The 20,439-nt window shown below is 37.9% G+C and overlaps 1 protein-coding gene across 4 annotated transcripts in view; it reads right to left on the minus strand.

Moving 5' to 3' along the window:
- The window catches only part of RNGTT (RNA guanylyltransferase and 5'-phosphatase), a 451,332-nt gene that overhangs the window by 196,010 nt on the left and 234,883 nt on the right, over positions 1-20,439 (minus strand). For 3 of the 4 annotated variants that reach the window (XM_075126571.1, XM_048845051.2, XM_048845047.2), the window contains one exon: positions 8,024-8,092. The exons of the other annotated variant lie outside the window; for it this stretch is intronic. In XM_075126571.1, the coding sequence (XP_074982672.1) occupies positions 8,024-8,092 (69 nt within the window). The remainder of the gene's footprint in view (positions 1-8,023; positions 8,093-20,439) is intronic. 4 annotated transcript variants of the gene reach the window in all.

Genomic DNA, 20,439 nt, shown 5'->3' on the forward strand with positions numbered 1-20,439 from the left:
ACTTTATCTTTGTTAAGCTAAATAGATTGAGCTCCTTCATTCTATTTCTATAAGGTATGTTTTCCAATCCTTTAATCATTCTCATGGCTCTTCTTTGAACCCCCTCCAATTTATCAGCGTCACCATCCTGACCCAACAGGACTGCAGTCTTCTTTACACTTATAGCCTGCAGGGATCCAAGGTGACTGGCTCTGCACCTGTGCAGGGAACCCTCTGACCTCTGCTGCCACACTCTGCTCATTCACTCCCATGACAGTAAGACTGCAGAGGGCTCTGACACCTGATCCATGAAAGCACAAGGTCCCGGGAAAGCAGGCAGGGCGGGCGCTGCATTTCCACTGACTGTTACCCATGAATATTCTGTTTGCCGATTTCAATGTGTCAGCTGAAATTGACATTTACCAATATCTATCTATCTAAAATCATATCCTGCCAAGCCTACCAATGCAGAGGTAAAATAACCTCTCTATTCCTGCTCAAGATTCCCCTTTTTACATATCCAGGGATCACATTGTGGCCATAAGACTGCACTGAAAGCTCACTTCCCAGGACAGGCTCTCCCATCGTGTAAGGATGGCCAACTTTCTTTGTTCCTCAGTGTATACATTACTATTTGGCTACATTAATATGCATAGTGTTTGCTTGCGCCCAGATTTCCAAGTGATTCAGATCACTCTTCATCAGTTACCCTCTTCATTATTTGCCACTGCCAATTTTTGAGTCATCTGCAAACTTTACCAGTGATGACTTTTTTTTTTTTCAGGTCATTGATAAAAATATTAAATTGTGTAGGGGCAGGAACTCCTCCCTGCAGGACCCCACTAGGAATACACCTGTTCAATGATGACTCCACATTTACAATTATGTTTTCAGACCTGTCAGTTAGCCAATTTTTAATCCGTTTAATGTGTGCCATGTTATTCTAGTTTTTTAATCAAAATGTCCAGTGGTACCAAGTCCAGTGCCTCACAGAAGTCTAGAATCATAGGTTTAGAATAGACTGCAAGGGTCATCTAGTCTAAATCCCTGCCAAGATGCAGGATTTGTTGGGTCTAAACCAGTGGACGGCTTCCCGCAGCTCCCATTGGCCAGGAACGACGAACCATGGCCACTGGGAGCTGTGGGCAGCCTTGCCTGCAGACAGTCAATGTAAACAAACTGTCTCACAGCCCGCCAGCGGATTACCCCAATGGGCTGTGCGCAGCCCGCAGACTACCCACCACTGGTCTAAACCATCCAAGACAGATGGCTATCCAGCTTTCTTTTGAAAGCCTCCAGCAAAGAAGCTTCCACATCCTCCCTAGGCAATCTGTTCCATTGTCCTACTGTTCTTACAGTTAGGAAGTTTTTCCTGAGATTTAATCTAAATCTGCTATGCTGTAGTTTGAATTTATTGCGTCTTGTCCTGCCCTCTGTGGCAAGCGAAAACAACTTTTCTTCATTTTTTTATGGCAGCCTTTCTAGTATTTGAAGACTGCTATCATGTCCCCTCCTTAATCTCCTCTTTTCCAAACTAAACATATCCAGTTCTTTAAGTCTTTGCTCATAAGGCTTGCATTCCATCCCTTTGATCATCTTTGTTGCTTGCCTCTAGATCCTCTCCAGTTTCTCTACATCCTTCCTAAACATTGGTGACCAAAATTGAACACAGTACTCCAGCTGAGGCCTAACTAGCACCAAGTAGAGTGGTACTATCACCTCCTGTGATTTGCATGCTATGCCTCTGTTAATGCAACCTAAAATTGCATTTGCGTTTTTTGCAACAGCATCACATTGCTGACTCATGTTGACGTTCTGTTCCATCACAACTCCCAGATCCTTCTCAGCAGTCTAAGAGGATTACATCAACACTATTACTTTTATGAACCAAGTGTAGTGTGATTTGGTTTTCAAACAGAAGGAGAAAAGAGCAAAGCTGAGTTTTCAGTTAATACTTGGGAACTTAGAGGGAAGCAAAAAAAGTACAGAAAGAAAACGAAAGAAAACAGACCTCATTCTACATAATAGGTACACTAAAGCTGGTCAGAAAAATTTCAACGAAATTTCTTTTTCCATCAGAATTTTCCAATTAATTGAAATCAAACCATTTTACAGAGACTGATTTCAACAAAGATCCAGAAACCAGCCAGGCAGACTGCCTAGAGTCGGGTCTCCAAGGCTTCCAAGGTGTTTGGCTCTGGGACAGCTCACTTGGAGGGCTTCCCCAGAGCTGGGACACCATTCCCCTTTATAGAGAATATCAAATGTTTTGGTTTTCATTCTGAATCAGAATTAAACCAAATTTTTAAATATCAAACTCCTTCACAAAACAGAATACCTTTCTCCACCCGCCTCTATTCTCAACATCAGCATTTCCTGAAGCTAGTAGTAGTGTCTACACATGCATGAGACTACCTCCCTAGTATTTAATAAAAAACACAGAGCACAAGAACAAATGCTTTGAATAGACTACCTTTAAATAGAAAGAATTGTTCCCCAAGGTAACAGAAATTGAACATTGCAACTTTGGAGACTGTGGCCTCTGTTTCCCCAACACAGAAAGCCAGGCTTTGAAGACGATCCAATGTGAAGGGTGCCTACTGGTAGAATCTTTCAGCTAGAGAAGTGGGTGGCTATAGAGGAGTAGCACCACCTAGGGGGAGGACACAGCTCCTTCACAGGGAGGAAGCTGGCTGGTGGTTACTTCTGGCAGCATGCAATGCTCCTCCCCTGTTCCCAACCCACCCTTGGTAAAAATTAAAAATGGTATGCTGGCAATGAGGAATCTCCCCCACATGTGGAGGAGAGAAGACATGAACCCTCCAAAGCTGGGAGGTTCAGAACCACCACTCCCAAGAGAAAAAGAAGGGCAGTGGTGGTCGGTGACTCCTTCTAAGGGGGGTGGAAGCATCATGTCAGAACAAATCATGTCAAACCAACCTAATTCTTTGACACGGAAGGAGGAAGCTGTAGATGTGATACAGCTCGACTTTAGTAAGGCTTTTGATACTGTCACACATGCCCTTCTCACAAACACACAACAGAAACACAGTCTAGATTAACCTACCATATGGTGGGTGCATAACTGGTTGGAAACCATACTCTGAAACTAGTTATGAGTGGTTTACAATCAAGCTGGAAGGGCATATTGAATGGAGTCCCAGAGGGATCTGTCCTGGATCTGGTTCTGTTCAATATCTTCAACAATGATTTAGATAATGGCATAGAGAGTACACTTATAAAGTTTGCAGATGATACCAAGCTGCAAGCATTTGGGAGTACAGGATTAGAATGTAACAAACTGGAGAAATGGATTGAAATAAACAGGATGAAATTCAGTAAGGATAAATGCAAAGTTCTACACTTAGGAAGCAATAATCAATTCCGCAACTACAAAATGGGGAGGGTGAGAAAACCTGGATTTGTGCTGGAAATGGCCCACCTGATGATCACTTTAGATAAGCTATTACCAGCAGGACAGTGGGGTGGGAGGAGGTATTGTTTCATATTCTCTGTGTATATATAAAGTCTGCTGCAGTTTCCACGGTATGCATCCGATGAAGTGAGCTGTAGCTCACGAAAGCTCATGCTCAAATAAATTGGTTAGTCTCTAAGGTGCCACAAGTCCTCCTTTTCTTTTTGCGAATACAGACTAACACGGCTGTTACTCTGAAACCTGCCTAGGAAGGAGTACTATAGAAAAGTATCTGAAAGTTATAGTGCAGGTGTGGGCAAACTTTTTGGGCCGAGGGCCACATGTAGGTGGGGAAATTGTATGCAGGACCAGGGCAGGGGGTTGGGGTGCAGGAGGGAGTGCAGGTTGTGGGAGGGGGTGCAGTGTGCAGGAATGGGCTCAGGGCAAGTGATTGGGGCAGAGAGGGGTGCAGGAGGGGTGTGGACTGCTGGAGGGAGCTCAGGGCAGGGGGTTTAGGTGCACGGGGGTGCAGGGTGCAGAAGGGTGCTCAGGGCAGGAGGTTGGGGTGCACAGGGCTGCAGGGTGCAGCAGGGGGCTCAGGGCAGGGGGTTGGGGTGCAGCAGGGGGCTCAGGGGAGGGGGTTGGGGTACAGGAGGGGTGCGAAGTGCAGGCACGGCGCTTAGGGCAGGGATTTGGGGGTGCAGAAGGGGTTCGAGATCCAGCCCGGCGCCGCTTACCTAAAGTGGCTCTGGGGTGGCAGCAGCATGCACCGGGGCCAGGGCATGCTCCCTGCATGCCTGCCCTGGCCCCACTCCACACCGCTCCAGGAAGCGGCTGGCACCACGACCCTGCGCAGCCCCTGGGGATGCGGGTGGGGGTAACAGGGCTCCGCGCGCTGCCCTTGCCAGGCCTCCAGGTACCTCCCCCAAAGCTCCCATTGGCCACGGTTCCCCGTTCCCAGCCAATGGGAGCTGCGGGGGGTCGTGCCTGGAGGCAAGGGCAATGCACAGAGCCCTCTGCCAGCCCCCACCTTGGGCCCCAGGGACGTGGTACCAGCCGCTTCTGAAAGTGGCGCAGGGCCTGCAGCACTACGGGGGGCAGTCCCACGGGCCGGATCCAAAGCCCTGAAGGGCCGGATCCGATAGTTTGCCCACCCGTTATAGTGGATCATAAACTAAATAAGAGTTAACAATGTAATACTGTAACAAATAAAAGCAAACACCATTCTGAGATGTATTACCAGGTTTGTTGTAAGCAAGACATGAAAGTAATTCTTCCACTCTACTGAGCATTAATAAGGCCTCATCTGGAATACTGTGACCAGTTCTGGGCATCACGTTTCAGGAAAGGTGGATAAACCGGAGAAAGTCCAGAGGAGAGAAACAAAAATGATTAAAGGTCTAGAAAACATGACCTATGAGGGAAGACTGAAAAAACTGAGTTTGTTTAGTCTGGAGAAGAGAAGACTGAACAGGGACATGATAACAGTCTTCAAGTATCTAAAAGGTTGTTATAAATAGGAGGCAGATAAATTCTTGCCTTGTCCTCAGTGGTTAAGGAGAACAAACAATGAGCTTAAATAGCAGCAAGGGAGGTTTAGGTTGGACTTTAGGAAAAACCTCTAAGGGGAGTTACGCACTGGAACAAATTGCCTAGGGAGCTTGTAGAATCTCCATCACTGGGGGTTTTTAAGAACAGGTTAGACAAACAGCTGTCAGAGATGGTCTAGAAATACTTAGTCCTGCCTCAGTGCAGGCGACTGGACTAGATGACCTACCAAGGCCCCTTCCAGTCCTACATTTCTGATTCTATAATTAGACAGGGATTTAGCACAATAAGACCCAGGGTACAAGTGTAATCTAAAAAAATATTACAACAGAATACAGAGTTTTATATAATTATATTAAATTTGTTGAAAATGCCTCTTCTAATCCCTCCATCTATCCAGGGGCTCCACCCCTTCCTGGCTTTCTTTGCCCCCATTCTGACATTCTCTCCAAACCTGCTCTATCTCCTATTCTCCTTCCCCCACAATAATTATAATCTGGGCTTCATTCTTCCAAAGCTATTCCTTAACTCCACCTGCTTCTTCAACTACCTCCCCATCTCTCTTCTTTCCTTCATCTCCAAACTAATTGAATATCATATTTACAAACATTGCTGCAAGTTCCTCTTTTCCAACTACACCTTGGATCCTCTCCAATATGGCTTCAAGCATCTTCAGTTGATTGAAACAACTCTCATTAAGGGTTCTAATGATCTCTCTCTGACTAAATCTCAGGGCCTCTCCTCCATCTACCAAGATGCCTGCTCCTTCCGCTACCATTCACCTGTCTTTATCTTCTTAGACTGAAAATAGCAAGGACTGTATCTTCCTCTGTATTTGGAAAACATCTAAAACATTGTTAGTACTACTGCAAACTTAAGAATAAAAAGATAAGAAAATTCAATTTAATATTCTCAACATGTCTTCACTGCACTCTGTTACTTTTAAACATTGCTGCTATGCAATAAAGTCTCCCACTTTCTAAAACATACATAATACATAAGAACAGAGGATTAGCAACCTCAAACAACAATTCCCGGGCTTTCAGTTTAAGTAAGCCTATTTTATTTTTGTTGTCTAATATTCCTACATTCATAATATTTCCTTTTGAAAGAATACTTTGGTTCATCCTTTAAATTATCTCAACTTAAGCTACAAAATACACTGAGAAAATTACACATTGCTCAATCTAAAAATAAGTGATTAACAATAGTTGAACAAAACTAAGTTTAATAAATCCTGAAACAATATATCCTGAAATTTGATCAATAATTGCACTATGAAAGTCTCACCAATATTTTAAAATAAAAAGTAATTAAGAGCATTTTATACATCTCATGAAGCTTTTATTCAGTTACAAACTACCCTATGTGCTAAATCAGAAAGCAGAAATTCTAAAAATGCACTAATGTTATAGGCACTTATTTCCTGCAACAAAATGAAAGACTAGGGATACTCTCCTAGACAATTCTACTACGATAGAAAAGGCTGTGATAAATAAAGTTATGTAACCAGAGTTACATGAATTTTTCGATTCAATGCAAAGCGTTTGGAACCTTTTTTCCCCATTATTTTACATTATAATAATATTCTGTGGTGTTTTATCAAGACCATAGTGAACTATGAATTTTGTTCTACAGGCTCAGTAAAGTAGTTCATAGTCTGTTTTTTGTGTTTTTTTTTAACTTACAACTCTGCCACAGCAAAACAAAAAAAGGCCAAGTCAGTCACTTGTTTGTGTTTAGCTGCTGCAGAACCAGCAGAGAAGAGCACAGGTTAGTCCTATTCCTAGAGCTGGACTGATATCACCAACAATAATGCTTACAAGTAAGGAAGTAAGATAAAGAGAGCTCTTTGCTTTGTGGGTGAGTAGAAAGATACTGTTTACCAAAATGGAAAGAGATCATATCAGGAAATTATGCTATTTCATTGCTTTCAAAAGAGATTTATTTTAATAGTTAAGAAAGCACACTAGCATTCCAGCAAACCATTTCGATCAACTTGCATTGTATTGAGAATTAGTGAGTCAACTGCAGCCCTGGTGGGTGGAAGAGGGAAGTATACCATTACTTCCCTTTTCTTCATCTTTTCCAGTCTGAGCACTAGCCATTTGTATTGTTTTGCTCATTGTTAAGAACAGTTAACTGACAGATCTATCTGTAGTTCTCTCAGGAAGCTTTTTGATGCACCCCAATCTTTACTCAGTTCTTAGAGAAGATTCACACATGTATCATATTATGCAAATTTTTTAAAGTCAATTTTCACTTAAAATGCTATGCATTGTACAAATTTTACCAAATTTTAACATAGCAGCACTTAAAATTTCCCAGAGGAAACCAACTATATTGAATACTCAGCCTTTGTTCCGAAGTAACTGATACAGAAAGATCTCATACTTTACGGCCTAGTTTGCAAAAGTGACAAATAGTAGCAGCTGTGTAAAGTCACTGAATACCAATTTGTACTTAATCTGTCTACTATCACTGTGGTTCCAGTGCTTGGTCACAGATCAATGCTTCAACAATCCACAGGCTCCATAAAAACAAGAACTGAATGAGGGGGAACTGCTTACCTATTTATTATTTTGGTCATTGTACCAAACTGCACACATGAATGACACATAGCAACCTCCTCCTCTGACTAAATTCCTGTTAATGGTTCCAAAGACACACAGAACACAGCATACAGACTCCAATCAGTTCTGTAATGGCAATTTTATTAAGAACCAAGAGAAACAGAAATAACAGTGTATCTACAGTAGTGACTAATTTGTGATGAAAGAGGTGCCAAGGCTCAAGCAATTTTTTTACTTTCATAAATGACACAGCAAACCCGGAGCTGCCGGGGCTATGAACTGCCAATCCTAGAGATGCTGGGGTTCAGCCCTGGCAAGCCCTGATAAATTAAGCAGTGATCAACAGTAATTCTACCAAAGCAAAGACTTCTTGATGGTGAAAAATGTTCATTAGTAGCAGATGGTGAAAAAAATTTCATTAGCACAAGTGAAGGAATGTAACTGGAAGTTTTCAATCCCATATTTTAAATGTATTAAGATAATAAAATTAAGTTCCATTGCAACTTACGCCTGTAGGCTGAAAAATCAGTCCATCCACTTCATGACTGACTTCTCTGGCAAAACTTCCTTCAAGAAGCTGTAAAAGAAAAACAAAACAAAAATAATATTTCCAGTATAGAGGAAAGTGTTTCATTTGCAAGATTCCACATTGATAAAAGTTCCATAGTACTTCAGTAACCACTTTTTAAAATAACTAGATTACCATTTAAAGCTTGGGTTCAGAATCTGGGCAACATGAAAAATACAAAGAAAAAACAGACCTGGTGGAATTAAATTAACATATTTACAAATAATACGCCGACAAAAGTAGCACGCATGCCTCAAGATATTATACCAGTTTGAGAAAAACATTAGGGTTAGAAAAAGGATGTTTGGAAAACATGATGATTCTATATACTTCAGAAAAGTACTGGTAACACAAAAGCTGTTCAAGTATGGGACAAGATAGGCTTCCACAAAAATGCAATTAATAACAGTTGCTATTTTAAACATATGAAATACTACTTTTTTAAGATTACATTATATTTGAAAATAAAACAAAACTTCTAGTGATTATATACAAAGCTTTTGTAAAGCAGAATTCTTAACTTCCATATCCCAGTAAAAACTATTGCACTAATTAAAGTCATGATCTGAATTAATATACTGTTACATATCAAGCAGAGTTTGACTTCTGTTGAGGTGAACATCTAGATTTATCTACCTGAGAGAAATATTTACCAAGCCAAACAAAGGGGTCAGTATTTATGTCAAGTGACCACATATCTTAATGTGTACCTAAATATGAAGTCTCTGGGAACAAATGACTTCATGGAAGCTGTGAGTAACCAGAAATTCTGAAAATCAGGCCAGTTATATAGGTATCTAAATAATATTTATTAATTATAATCTTGACTTCTCTATACTCATCTAAAGCTGTGGGCTCCCTTGGCAATGTTTGAAAAATAAATTAACAGATCAGTCAGTTACCTCAAGATCAAATAAAATAGCAAAAACAGATATATAAAACACAAAAATGTAACTAACTTTAGGAAATTTTGAAAATTTTGGCCCAGTAGTGCCTCTCTCGGAATGATCCCATTTAAATGACAGGGACTACTCAGTAACTAAGCTACTACTTAAGGTGAATAAGTGTATCAGAATCCAGCCCTGAGTAAGGAATTAATTTTAAAAGCATGAAAAGTTACCAAAGATTTGTGTCTAACAGTAGATATAATGCTACACAGCAGTGTAGCTCAACACACCATAAATAATCAGAATGCTAGTGTCCCACCTGAGAAAAAAAATTGTTTCAACTTGTGGCTGATTGTATGTGATAACTGCATGTGATAATTTACTTTTTTTTTTTTTGCCAGACATACACATTTTATTTTAAACACAAATATGGTACTTGAAACATTTATCTTCACTCTATAAAGAACAAAATATGAGAAGCATCATTCATTATTGCTTTCATTATTCAGTTTTTAGAAATAATTTTATTAAAAACATTTTAAAATAGTTCTCAGATTTGATAAAGAACTTAATTTTCAGTATAGTACTGGATGCAGAGTTGAAAACGATCCACTGAGTTGTTAATTTTCAGTGCTGTAGGATCCACATTTAAAATCTGAAGTCCTAGCACGTACTCAGATAATCGTATAGTTTGAGTGTCTGAAATTTGCAACAGAAACTCATGACCAGCAGCTATTAAAATGATTGAGTTTTTTTTAATCTTCAGAGCTCGACTGGCACATGAAAATCCCAGTATTTAGGAAAAAAAACATATTAAAAATCTGGAATATCTACTAGATATTGTTCAAAATTAAAAATAATTGTTCCTGCATTTCAAAGTAAATTGTAATGAGTCACTGGTAATCTTTGCTCTAGCTGACCAACGTAACACATTGGAGATTGTGTTAAAAAAACACTCTTGATAAAGTATTTTTCTGCACTGCTGACTCTTTCAGGTTATGCATGAAATCTTTAATCAGGATTGTTTTTCATGTTGCTGTTTGTCCCAGACCTGATCTTTGTATAAATTAAATTAAAAAAAAAAGTTAGGATAAGGAAGTATTACAACTGAGTTTAAAAAAACCCAGCAAAACCAGAAAACCCAAATTTTATCATATTAAGAATGTGTTTAATGCTTTCTTATATTCAAATAATTTGGAAAAGCACTGCTTCTCTAAAATTACCAATCCCATTGGATTAGCTCCCTTAGGTCCTTGGCTGCCCAATTTGATCCGGTAGAAACTCTTGTAGACTTGAACTTAGACTCTCCTCAACTTTTGAGGCATCTAAAGATGCACTTTGCATGTACCTCAGTCAGGTACATATACTGCACCCTATTCACATGTTCAAATGTCAATCCCTTTCTGGACAGAACTGTTGGAGGATCTGCCTTGGGACCATCATTGGTTTGCTGACCACAAAAATTGGCAGGGGCTACAGGAGCACATGTAGTCCTGGAAGCTACTTATTTTCTAAAAACTGATTAGATTTCAAGTATCCCTTTACTTTTTGCATTTGACGGCGCTGTGTATATAATTAATTACACCTCTCAGTATACTACACCCAGTGATCGCCACACTCCTGCATTAAGCCCTACTGACTAACCCCACATGATGATAAGAGTGCTTAGAGTGGCCCTCTCTTAAGAGAAGTTTTTCTTATGCACAAAGATAAAATAGGCTTGTCTTTCTGACATCTCCTCATGGAGGTCCAGCCATCAGCTTCAACACCACATGTGCAGAACAGAGCTCTTGATCTTTCCTCCATCTGTCAGTCACCATGGACATCACTATCCCCACATCAGTCAGGCCCATAACCTGGCCCTTAGTTTTTCAGCCATTTTTCTAGATCACCATGTCCAGGCCATACCAAGATCTGGTCTTTCCTCTCTATCTATATAGTTAAAACTGCTACCCAGGTCTTCATCTTCTCAAGTCTCAATTACTGCAACCTCCTCCTCTCTGTCCTTTTCAAATCCCACCTGGTCCCATTTATACCCATTCAAAATGCTGCTACGGAGAGAATTTCCTAACTCATCACTTCAACCATATCTTCCCTCTCTTTGCATCTGTCAACTGTCTCCTTGCTTGTCCACCACATCAAACAACTTGTCCTCAACTTTGAAGGCCCTTCATGGCCTATCCCCACCCTACTTATGTGCTATCAAGATATCTACTCCTGCCTCTGCTCTGCAAATGACTCTAGACTTCATCACCCAATACCAAATTTAAAAACTAGTACCTTTAAGTCTTCTATCATGCCATCCCTTATGCATGGGAGGAGGTCCCTGTAAGCATCCACAGTGTGACCTCATTGTCCTCCTTCAAATCCATCCTTAAAACTTTCCTTTCCCTTGATGCCCACTCCTCACTCTATACGAAGCATAAAGACCCCCTAATCCCTGCTTGGCGCTTAACTTTCAAAATGTCAAATCTGAACTTCCTTGGTTTTGCTGAATGATATCATGGGGATTTCATGAATGTGTATTGTGAAATCTCCACCTTAACTGAAGGGACAAGGACGTTGAATCTTCAACAAAAATATGCTCTCTCTCAAGTGTTCATTAGGCACTGAATTTAAATAGGGGGTCAAAAACCAAGAACAATTCTGTTAACAATTGATGACAATCCCTCATTACTCATGTCATAATTTCTCAAATTTTACAGTTGTCAGAATCTTTCAGTATAATATTCCCAATATAAGAGAGAGAGAGAGAGAGAGACCTGTGAGAACATTAATACCACACTAAGAAGCAAAAAAGGGATTTCCCTCCTCCCTTCCAAAGGTCACCTTTAAAAACCTTGTGGTCTCTGCTGATGAAACTCAAAAAAAATAACTTCTCCCCTTCTTACCATACCTGTTAGTTTTTCTGTCACTTGGTCAATCAGTAGAGACCTATAAATAATGGACATTTGTCCTGTGAGTTGTGGAAGCAGCAGACTAGTTAGGGAGTTATTTCATCTTTTCGTCCAATATGGGAAGCTAAGTTGTGAAGCAAAAAGAGCAACAGGTCGTTTTTCTTGCCTACTACTACCATGATAGAAAATGCCTTACAATTTATTGATTGACCAAACCCCAGAAGACAAACTAACAGATAAGAGATAAAGGTTTATTAAGTAAAGTAGTCTTAGTGTGGCTGGATTACAAGGGTTTTGCCATGAGACTTTTATGTTATGCTGAGAGTGCTTGTATATTGCAGAATTTGAAAAAATGTCTAAAACATTTTTATGTTTTAAGCATGTTTATGTTCATGCTTTTATGTTTTAAGAAGATTCTAAAATCAGTGGCATGAACAAAAAAAGACTGCTTGAATTATGAGTAAACTTATATTACTTTTTCACTACCAAAATTTTAATATACGTTTTTAGTTGTGCAAACTTCTAATTGTAGATACGCAATATTAAACTTGAAATCAGCCTCCTATCTTCCTGTTTAATTTACCAAACATGTTAACATTTCTAATTAACTTGAACAGTATAATCTATTTAATCGGCACCATGATAAATGGCACACCTGCTTAACTGGGATGACTGCCAGGGAACAAATAAAATGCAATGCATTTCAAAGATGCTTTGTGCAAAAAAGATAAATGATGCACACAATCCAGTTTTGCTGGTAAGCTATTCTTAGTAGTTTACTGGTATGAATTTCTACCCGTGAAGCCCTTGACTCACTGCAGGTAGTTTCCTGCTCTACACTGAACACTAAAAGAGGACATATTTCCTCCATATGGTTTATTATTTTAATCATTTTCTATTATTCTTATTTTAAAAAGCAATTCATGAATAAAAATAATTGTTCCAGCTAATATGAAAATCCTGGCTTTTGATTTGCTGAAAACAACTGTTTAAAATGTACAAATCATGTGCAGACTTGGCGGAAATTGATTTTAATTTTTGTACAATCTCAAGGAATATCATCAATGTTTACTTGAGCATTTTTTCTATTTATTGATTTATATTTTCACTCACTGTTGCAGGAAATTATGGGAGTTGGTCAGACAATTATTGAATGACAGAATGAGACTCAAATAGTGAAACCTTTATAAACTGTTAGAACACAAATTTTCAACATCACATGTAAAAATATACAAAGTAAACATCCTTAAACCAACAAATCATACCTCTTTTTTCTATTCATTGACTAGTCCACTTGTAACAACGCTAATTCAAATGGTTAAATCACTGCACTAGGCCTTACTTTGCCTATCTGTAAATTTTAATCATCAGTGGAAATATTTTTTCATCAGTTTGCGTGCGCGCAGTGAAATTGATGTTTACCGACATTTATCAATAAAAATAAATCCTTCCAAGCATAGTCATGTGACAAGAAGACTTCTGTTTAAAAAAAGATTTCTCTTAAAAAAATATTCTGATCTGGAGCAATATTATTTAATCAGTTTGCAAACATAAATGTTACGGCCTGATTTTGATGAAACTATCTCTCAGCCAGTGGGACAGTGTTTCCTGAATAGCGAAAAGTTGAATGATCAGCTTTCTGGGCCCCTATTTCTTCTTTGGAATTTAAAAAAAAATATCTGTTTGACGACGACAGCCAGAGGCAGACGCACACATCCTCTTTATTCTCCTAGAGGATGTTTTGGTGGATAAAGCATTCCAATCAACACAATTTCTAATCAATGGTTTGGTAGCTCTAGGGCAAGGCACCCAATTCTTGTGGATTTTCAGAGGTAATTTCATATGAGAGAGAGATACAGGAGTTTGAAACTTCCAGTCCATGCTCAGACAAATTCCTCTCCTGTCTCTTCCTTGCACACTTTAAAAATATATTACGAAACTGTCGATTTCTACAAGAAATCTGCTGCGTATGAAATATTTATTAGCTTATTTTTACTAAGCAGTGATTTTCTATAAAATAATCTAACGGAAGCACCATAACCAAGATTTTATGAGTAATGTGTTAAATTACATTATGTAACAATCTCTCTTAACTACTTAGCTATTTTGCTTAAAGTTCTGATGCAAAGCATCAGAAAATAATTTTTTTTCCAGCAAATACCAATGATTGCTATGAATTAAACTCAAAGAGTTTATTATATGGAAAATTTCATTTTGCATTTCTTTAGGAGAGACAAATATGCATCTGTGATTTTCCCAATCAATTTCAAAACTGCTGTAGGCTAACTTAATTCAGTTTTAACCCAAGCTCATATCAATTCTTCATGTACCAACCCTTAGGTATTATACCAAAGCCAAGTTCAAATTGCTCATCTATTTTTTTTCTTTTTCTTCATAATGAAATACGTTTGTTCAAAAGTATTAGAGGTAAAGCTATTACCTCACCTACACCTTGTCTCATGCAAATAAGTAACATTTTCATTAGCTATATCAGTTGCATATTGTTTGTGAGGCCTTAGGTTGTGAGAACATTATATATGTTAACTGTATGCAATCAAAAACAATACACATTAATAAAAACAATCAAACATTTCAGAAATTATCAGATACTATGATGGGCACCCTAGAAATACCTTAGACAGACTAGATTCCCAAGTTAAAAAAAAATAGCCATAACTCTGAATTTCCTGAGTATCTAATGTTTGGTTGGGGATAATTACAACATCCTTGTAATATTCTGACCCTTAATTTACTAATACAAAGTCTCAACCTTAACTTCATCTTAACAGTTTGTTGGCTGGGAATTACTTTGACTTTTACAAAAATATTACATTTCATTCATAAAAACTCATTAGTAAAACTGAAGAGAATACTACTGAACAATATTTCTGATTATCTGAAGACATGTAGCAACAACTTTAAATCACTTTTTAATCTTAACTTTTAATAGCTATTCGCCAGTACATAGTGCTTAATTTGTACCAGGGCTTGCCAGGGCTGAGCCCTGGCTCCTCTAGGATTGGCAATTCAGAACCCCAGCATCTCTGGGCTTGATGCATCATTTATGAAAGTAAAAAAATTGTTTGAGCTCCGGCACCTATTTCATTACAAATTAAGCACTGCCAGTAAACTACCACAGCTCAAAGTAGCCAGTGTCCCAGCCAGCTAAACTGGGTTTAGGGGTGATCAGATCAACAGCACAGTACAAAGCAACCAAGCTTCATGTAATTTACAGCTGTTTTACTAATTTAGAGGCGTGTGTTACATGAAATGAGGAACAGAGCTTTTCCGGCTCCTCCATTCCAGTTTATCTGCTTTTTAAGGTCACCCTTATGTGCTTTCCCCTGACAGTACATAGTGGAGCCAAGGCAGTGCCAAGGGGAGCTTTTCATGCACTGATGCCCACACTAGCATGCAACCAATGAATCTTTAGAAGGCAGTGACACCTGAGCCAAGCAACCTATCAATAACACAGGTTTAGCCTCCCTCAGACTTGATTTGTGATCAAATTATCTTAGAAGAAAAGTTAGTTGAGTTATAGCTTATATAAAATCATGTAAACATAATTAGGAGTTATCTGAGTTATTCACCTGACCAGGTCTGCAACCTATGTAATCAGAACAATTAAATACAAGTCATTAATCATTAGCTTAATTACAACCTAATTACTTCAAATATAGCCCATGCTATATTTTTAGCTATAAGTTTGAAGAGTCAGTGTAATTCCATTATTAAAAATAATTTGAGACAAAGAAATAATGACAACTGATACATTTCTTAAATGATCTAGCATCTGATTTTAACTAATAGATTTACCTGTAAATTTTCTCAAAAAATTCATTCTGTGCTCAAAAAGAAAGTACTGTAAGTTTGGAGAGGATACACTGTATTTTTCATAAGAGGTTTAATCCCTGCTTTAAAAGAAAAAATGAAATGAAAAATGAAATATGGTTCTGAAACCAATGCCTCTATATTATTTTATATTGACACAAATACTTTTACCACTAGAAATATTTCTTTTTAGTTATCTTAGCTCTGTTAAACTGAGAATTTCTTTCCCCCATGGGTAACATATTACCAAAACAACTCCTTTACCTAAATGTTTTAAAAACTTTTTTAAAAGTCTTTTTTATTAACACCTTGAAAAATTCTGATGTAAGACGATACCCTGACAGGATAGATTAAAACAAAAGGTATCTTTTACTATTATTATTATATGTCAATATGCTTGGTGCTATACAGAAACAGAGGAAGATACAGTTCCAGCCTCAAATAGGACATTAGTACTATGTAAAAAGAATGTATTTACACCTGCATCTAGTAGTGTACACTGAAACATTAAAAATTCATAACTTGTTTTATTTTAAGTAAATTTAAATTTAGTTACAAGATAGGAAAATTAATCTTCATTAGATCCTAACTGTTCACCAGAGATCAGTCCTGCAGTCTTCGATGCTCCCTCACTAATATTCTTTTTTAAATGTCTTCTTTGTGAATTAACTTTTAGCCAGCTTTTAAGAACATTTATTTTCTATAATGTTTATAATCTTTAAACACAAGCCTAATAGGTCTGGTATACGCTCTAATAAAAGACTGCCAGCATTTACAGCTTTAGATCTGTAAATGATGCATCTCAATACAATTCCAGATTTTCTCAAGCATATTGTAGTTTGCAATGAGACATGCACAAATTACTAGCACTTAGTACTGCTTATATTAAAAGGAACCTGGTAATCCTCTCTGTCTCTGCACTTCCTTCCTCTCACCCCTCCCCTTCACCCATACCTCCCCTCACCCTCCAATAAGAGACAGACCTTGATCATGTCCCTGTAAAACATCTGCAGTGTGGGTATTTTGTCTGTTGTGTTAAACTAGCTGTCTTTGCCTTCCAAGCCCTATATCGCTGACATGGTCTCCTCTGCCTTCCTCCATCACACTTCCTTTCTACCAGTGACAATGGCCTCAATACCCATTTCATCACCTCTTCATCTCCATGCCTTCCTGCAAGCTTCCCCTTATTTGACAAACCTCAATATAAAATTGATTTACTCCCAAGTACTTGCACCTGATATGTTTAAAGATCCATGTTGATGTTTTATACCCAAAGCAGGAGACACAGATCCTTTAAAATTTACTGTGTTTTAACAGCATGCAATAATACTGATAGATGCATCTGAATTAATTTAAAACATTTTTTGGTATTAAGGGGAACATTTTTCATCCTATTCTTTATGAGCCAGATGTAAAGTGGTTTTTCACCTCTAATGTCTGTACAAAGAAAGATCTTTATTTAAAGGAACTCCATGTTATACTCCAATTAAAGGTCTGTACAGTGGATTTCTTACTTGTGTGGGCATACCTCCTGGAATCTGATTTGGGTAAACGAAGTTTGAATGCTTATATGAATCTTTTTGTCTAGCAATCTGACTGGAGATTTCATAAGCTTCTTGTGAGATTTCTGTTTTTTCCTTGTTATGGCAAGGGCAAAAATATTTTGAAAATAACTTACCATGTGCTATTTAGGAAGCCCTAATTTTAGGTTACATCAAGAACTCCAGTGGTGCATTAATTGTATTTTATTTTAAATTAATCAAACCCTTTAGCACTTCAAAAAAGTGTGGCTCATGTCTGCTTTGACTTTAGGTCAGTTACTTTATCATCAAAGCCAACTTGCACATGACTAATTTGTCTTTCCCCACCTCACCCAGACAATAACTTTTTACAAACTTAGGTCCATAAAAAGTGATTGGAAGCTCTGGGGCTGTCGTCACCCACCCCCTCACTGTTTTAAGCTCCAGCTTTCCGACTTTATTTCCTGAGAGAGCAGTCAGGAAGAAGAGACAACCTGGAGCTGGTTGGGGACAAACATCTTCTGAGGCTATGTCCTAGGACAATGCTTGAGAATGTCATTAATTGCATACCAAGACCCACTCCCACAGCATTAGCCATCTTCACCAGATCAGGCAATAAGAATTGAAATCCAAAAAGCTAACTGAAGATTCAGCTCACTTGGCAGCTCTGTAAAACACAGAGGAAATCTTATACAATAGGGACAAACATTGAATATAAGAAAAGGAGTACTTGTGGCACCTTAGAGACTAACCAATTTATTTGAGCATGAGCTTTCGTGAGCTACAGCTCACTTCATCGGATGCATACCGTGGAAACTGCAGCAGACTTTATATACACACAGAGAATATGAAACAAGTAATGCTCATGCTCAAATAAATTGGTTAGTCTCTAAGGTGCCACAAGTACTCCTTTTCTTTTTGCGAATACAGACTAACACGGCTGTTACTCTGAAACCAAACATTGAATATGTTAAAAAAGAAATATGGGGCTAGGAAAAGGGATGTCTAATTCATGTTTTGAAAAAACTCATGCTCAAATTGATCTCCTGTTGAGATAAAGCATCTCTTACCTTTGATTCATTGATAAGTTTGATATTTATTGGGAATGTCTGTTTAAAATTATTGAGAGAATAGGGGTCAAATTTTCAAAAATGCTTACGTGACTTAGAGCCCTATGTCCCATTTTAAATGTGACTTAGGTACTTGAGACTCACTGAATGTCACTGGGACTAAGAAACTTTTCATAATGGGACATAGGTGTTTTTGAAAATTTTACCCTAGGCTTCCAAGTAAAGCCACTATAAAAATTGAGAGAAAACATGCATGCCAATGAGAAAAACTAAATGTGTGAATGGCTACCTGATATTTCAAGCAACTAAGTAAAATCACCTTGATCAATTACATAAAGATTTTGGCAAAAGGTGTCTCAAAGCAATGAATACTAGATTTAAATAATGTCACAGGTAGGATATACTAAAAGGAGTAACAAAAAAAGAGAAGGCTCATGCATTGCAGTGTTGAGGGGGAAGCTACGGGGTGTTACACAGAGTGGTGGAAGTGAATGATGGATCTCTTATCTTGTGGATTGGTCTATGCTGGCTCTAGCCCCAGAGAAAATTACAGCTGCCCAGCATCTGCTCTAATTTATGCCACCTAAGGATTAGTGATGCATATCTGAGCTCCATCATATCCTGGAGGTAAGACGGAAAAGCAGCAAATGCCCATGTGCTGCAATGTGGGGAGAGTATATCTGCAGTGTCCATCCAGGACAGATTTGAGACACTTTGTTTCCCTTTAGGTTCTAAGGATGAGGAGAAGTTTAGGTTTATTTCATGTGTTTGGGCTGCATAGTACGGGTGATGGTGTAACACTGAGTGAGGAGGAAGTGATATTTATTGTATATTTGGATTGAAGTGCCTCTACAGGTAGGCAGTGAGATTTCGGTTCACATTCTATAATATACCCTGGTGTTTCTCAATGTATTTAGCTATATTACCACTAAGATTTGTTTAATATACATTTTATTAGGAACCTAGAGGCTTTCAGGCATTGAATGCCAATGAAATAAAGTACTATTTTATTAAATAATAATGAGACTAGATTCACAAAAACAAACATCTTGTACTAAATTTAATATTTTTCCATGAATATAATGAGCAGAAATGTCATTTAAGTCACATTGCATTTTCTGGGCTTTGATGCTCTGAAATGTGGGCCACGGAAAGAGAAGAAAACTGTTAGAGTAACTGTAGCAATTAAATTAAGTGAAAAATTTAACTTCCTAATAATAAATTCTCTAAAGAAGTTTTAAACAGCTTGTGGAAAAACAAATAGTGAAAGATAAGTGTTTTATTTTCAGTGAAACACTCCATAACAATTTACTGTGATTTAACTGCCTAGGATACTCAAACCATCAACAGATTTATATTTTATTATGTAGTCTAAAAGAAGCCTCATGTTCCCTGGCTGAAAAAATGAATAGAAAAGCCATACTAGGAAGAAAGCTGAGTTATTGTAAATTCTACAATAGATTTTCATGCAAAGTCCAAATATATAATACTTCATGTAACCACCCACTCTGGATAGCACAGATTCTGGATGTAACAGACAAAAGTTAGAAAAACTGATTTGTCTAGATATACCATTGTGCACTCTAATTTCTAACACAGTACTAAGAAAGACAATAAAGACAAGCTTCATAAACTCATCCAGTTATAAAATACTATTTAATAATATTACTTACTACTCCTTTTCTGAAGTGGGATCTGTTGCAGCAGATGAAATAATATGACAAATTATGGCGAAATCATGGGCCACTGACTGGGGGAGTGTAAAATCTTGAACTGTCTTGGTGAAATAAAAAAAAATTTCAACTATATTCCACACAAAATGCTACTCAGATTACATCCTGATCTACCAGTAAATTAACAATCATACTAAAAGGCTAAAAATAACCCCTTTGCCAAGTTACTCATACAGAACATTTTGGCATAAGACATTAAAAACATCCAATTACTGCAATAGATTTGTTTCCTATAAGAATGAAAGTAGATAATGGCAGCAGTGAGATACTGATGCTCACTAATAGGATCAGGAGACTAATTAATACCCATGAATCATTTGTAGCATTCAAAACTTGATTAATGTCAGGTCAAGTTTAACATGCAATAGGTTTTATTAGTAATGCTCTGCTATCCCACAGCTTCTCAATTTTTTTTTTC

The sequence above is a fragment of the Caretta caretta genome, chromosome 3, assembly GCF_965140235.1.
Source record: "Caretta caretta isolate rCarCar2 chromosome 3, rCarCar1.hap1, whole genome shotgun sequence".
NCBI classification, from domain to species: domain Eukaryota; kingdom Metazoa; phylum Chordata; order Testudines; family Cheloniidae; genus Caretta; species Caretta caretta.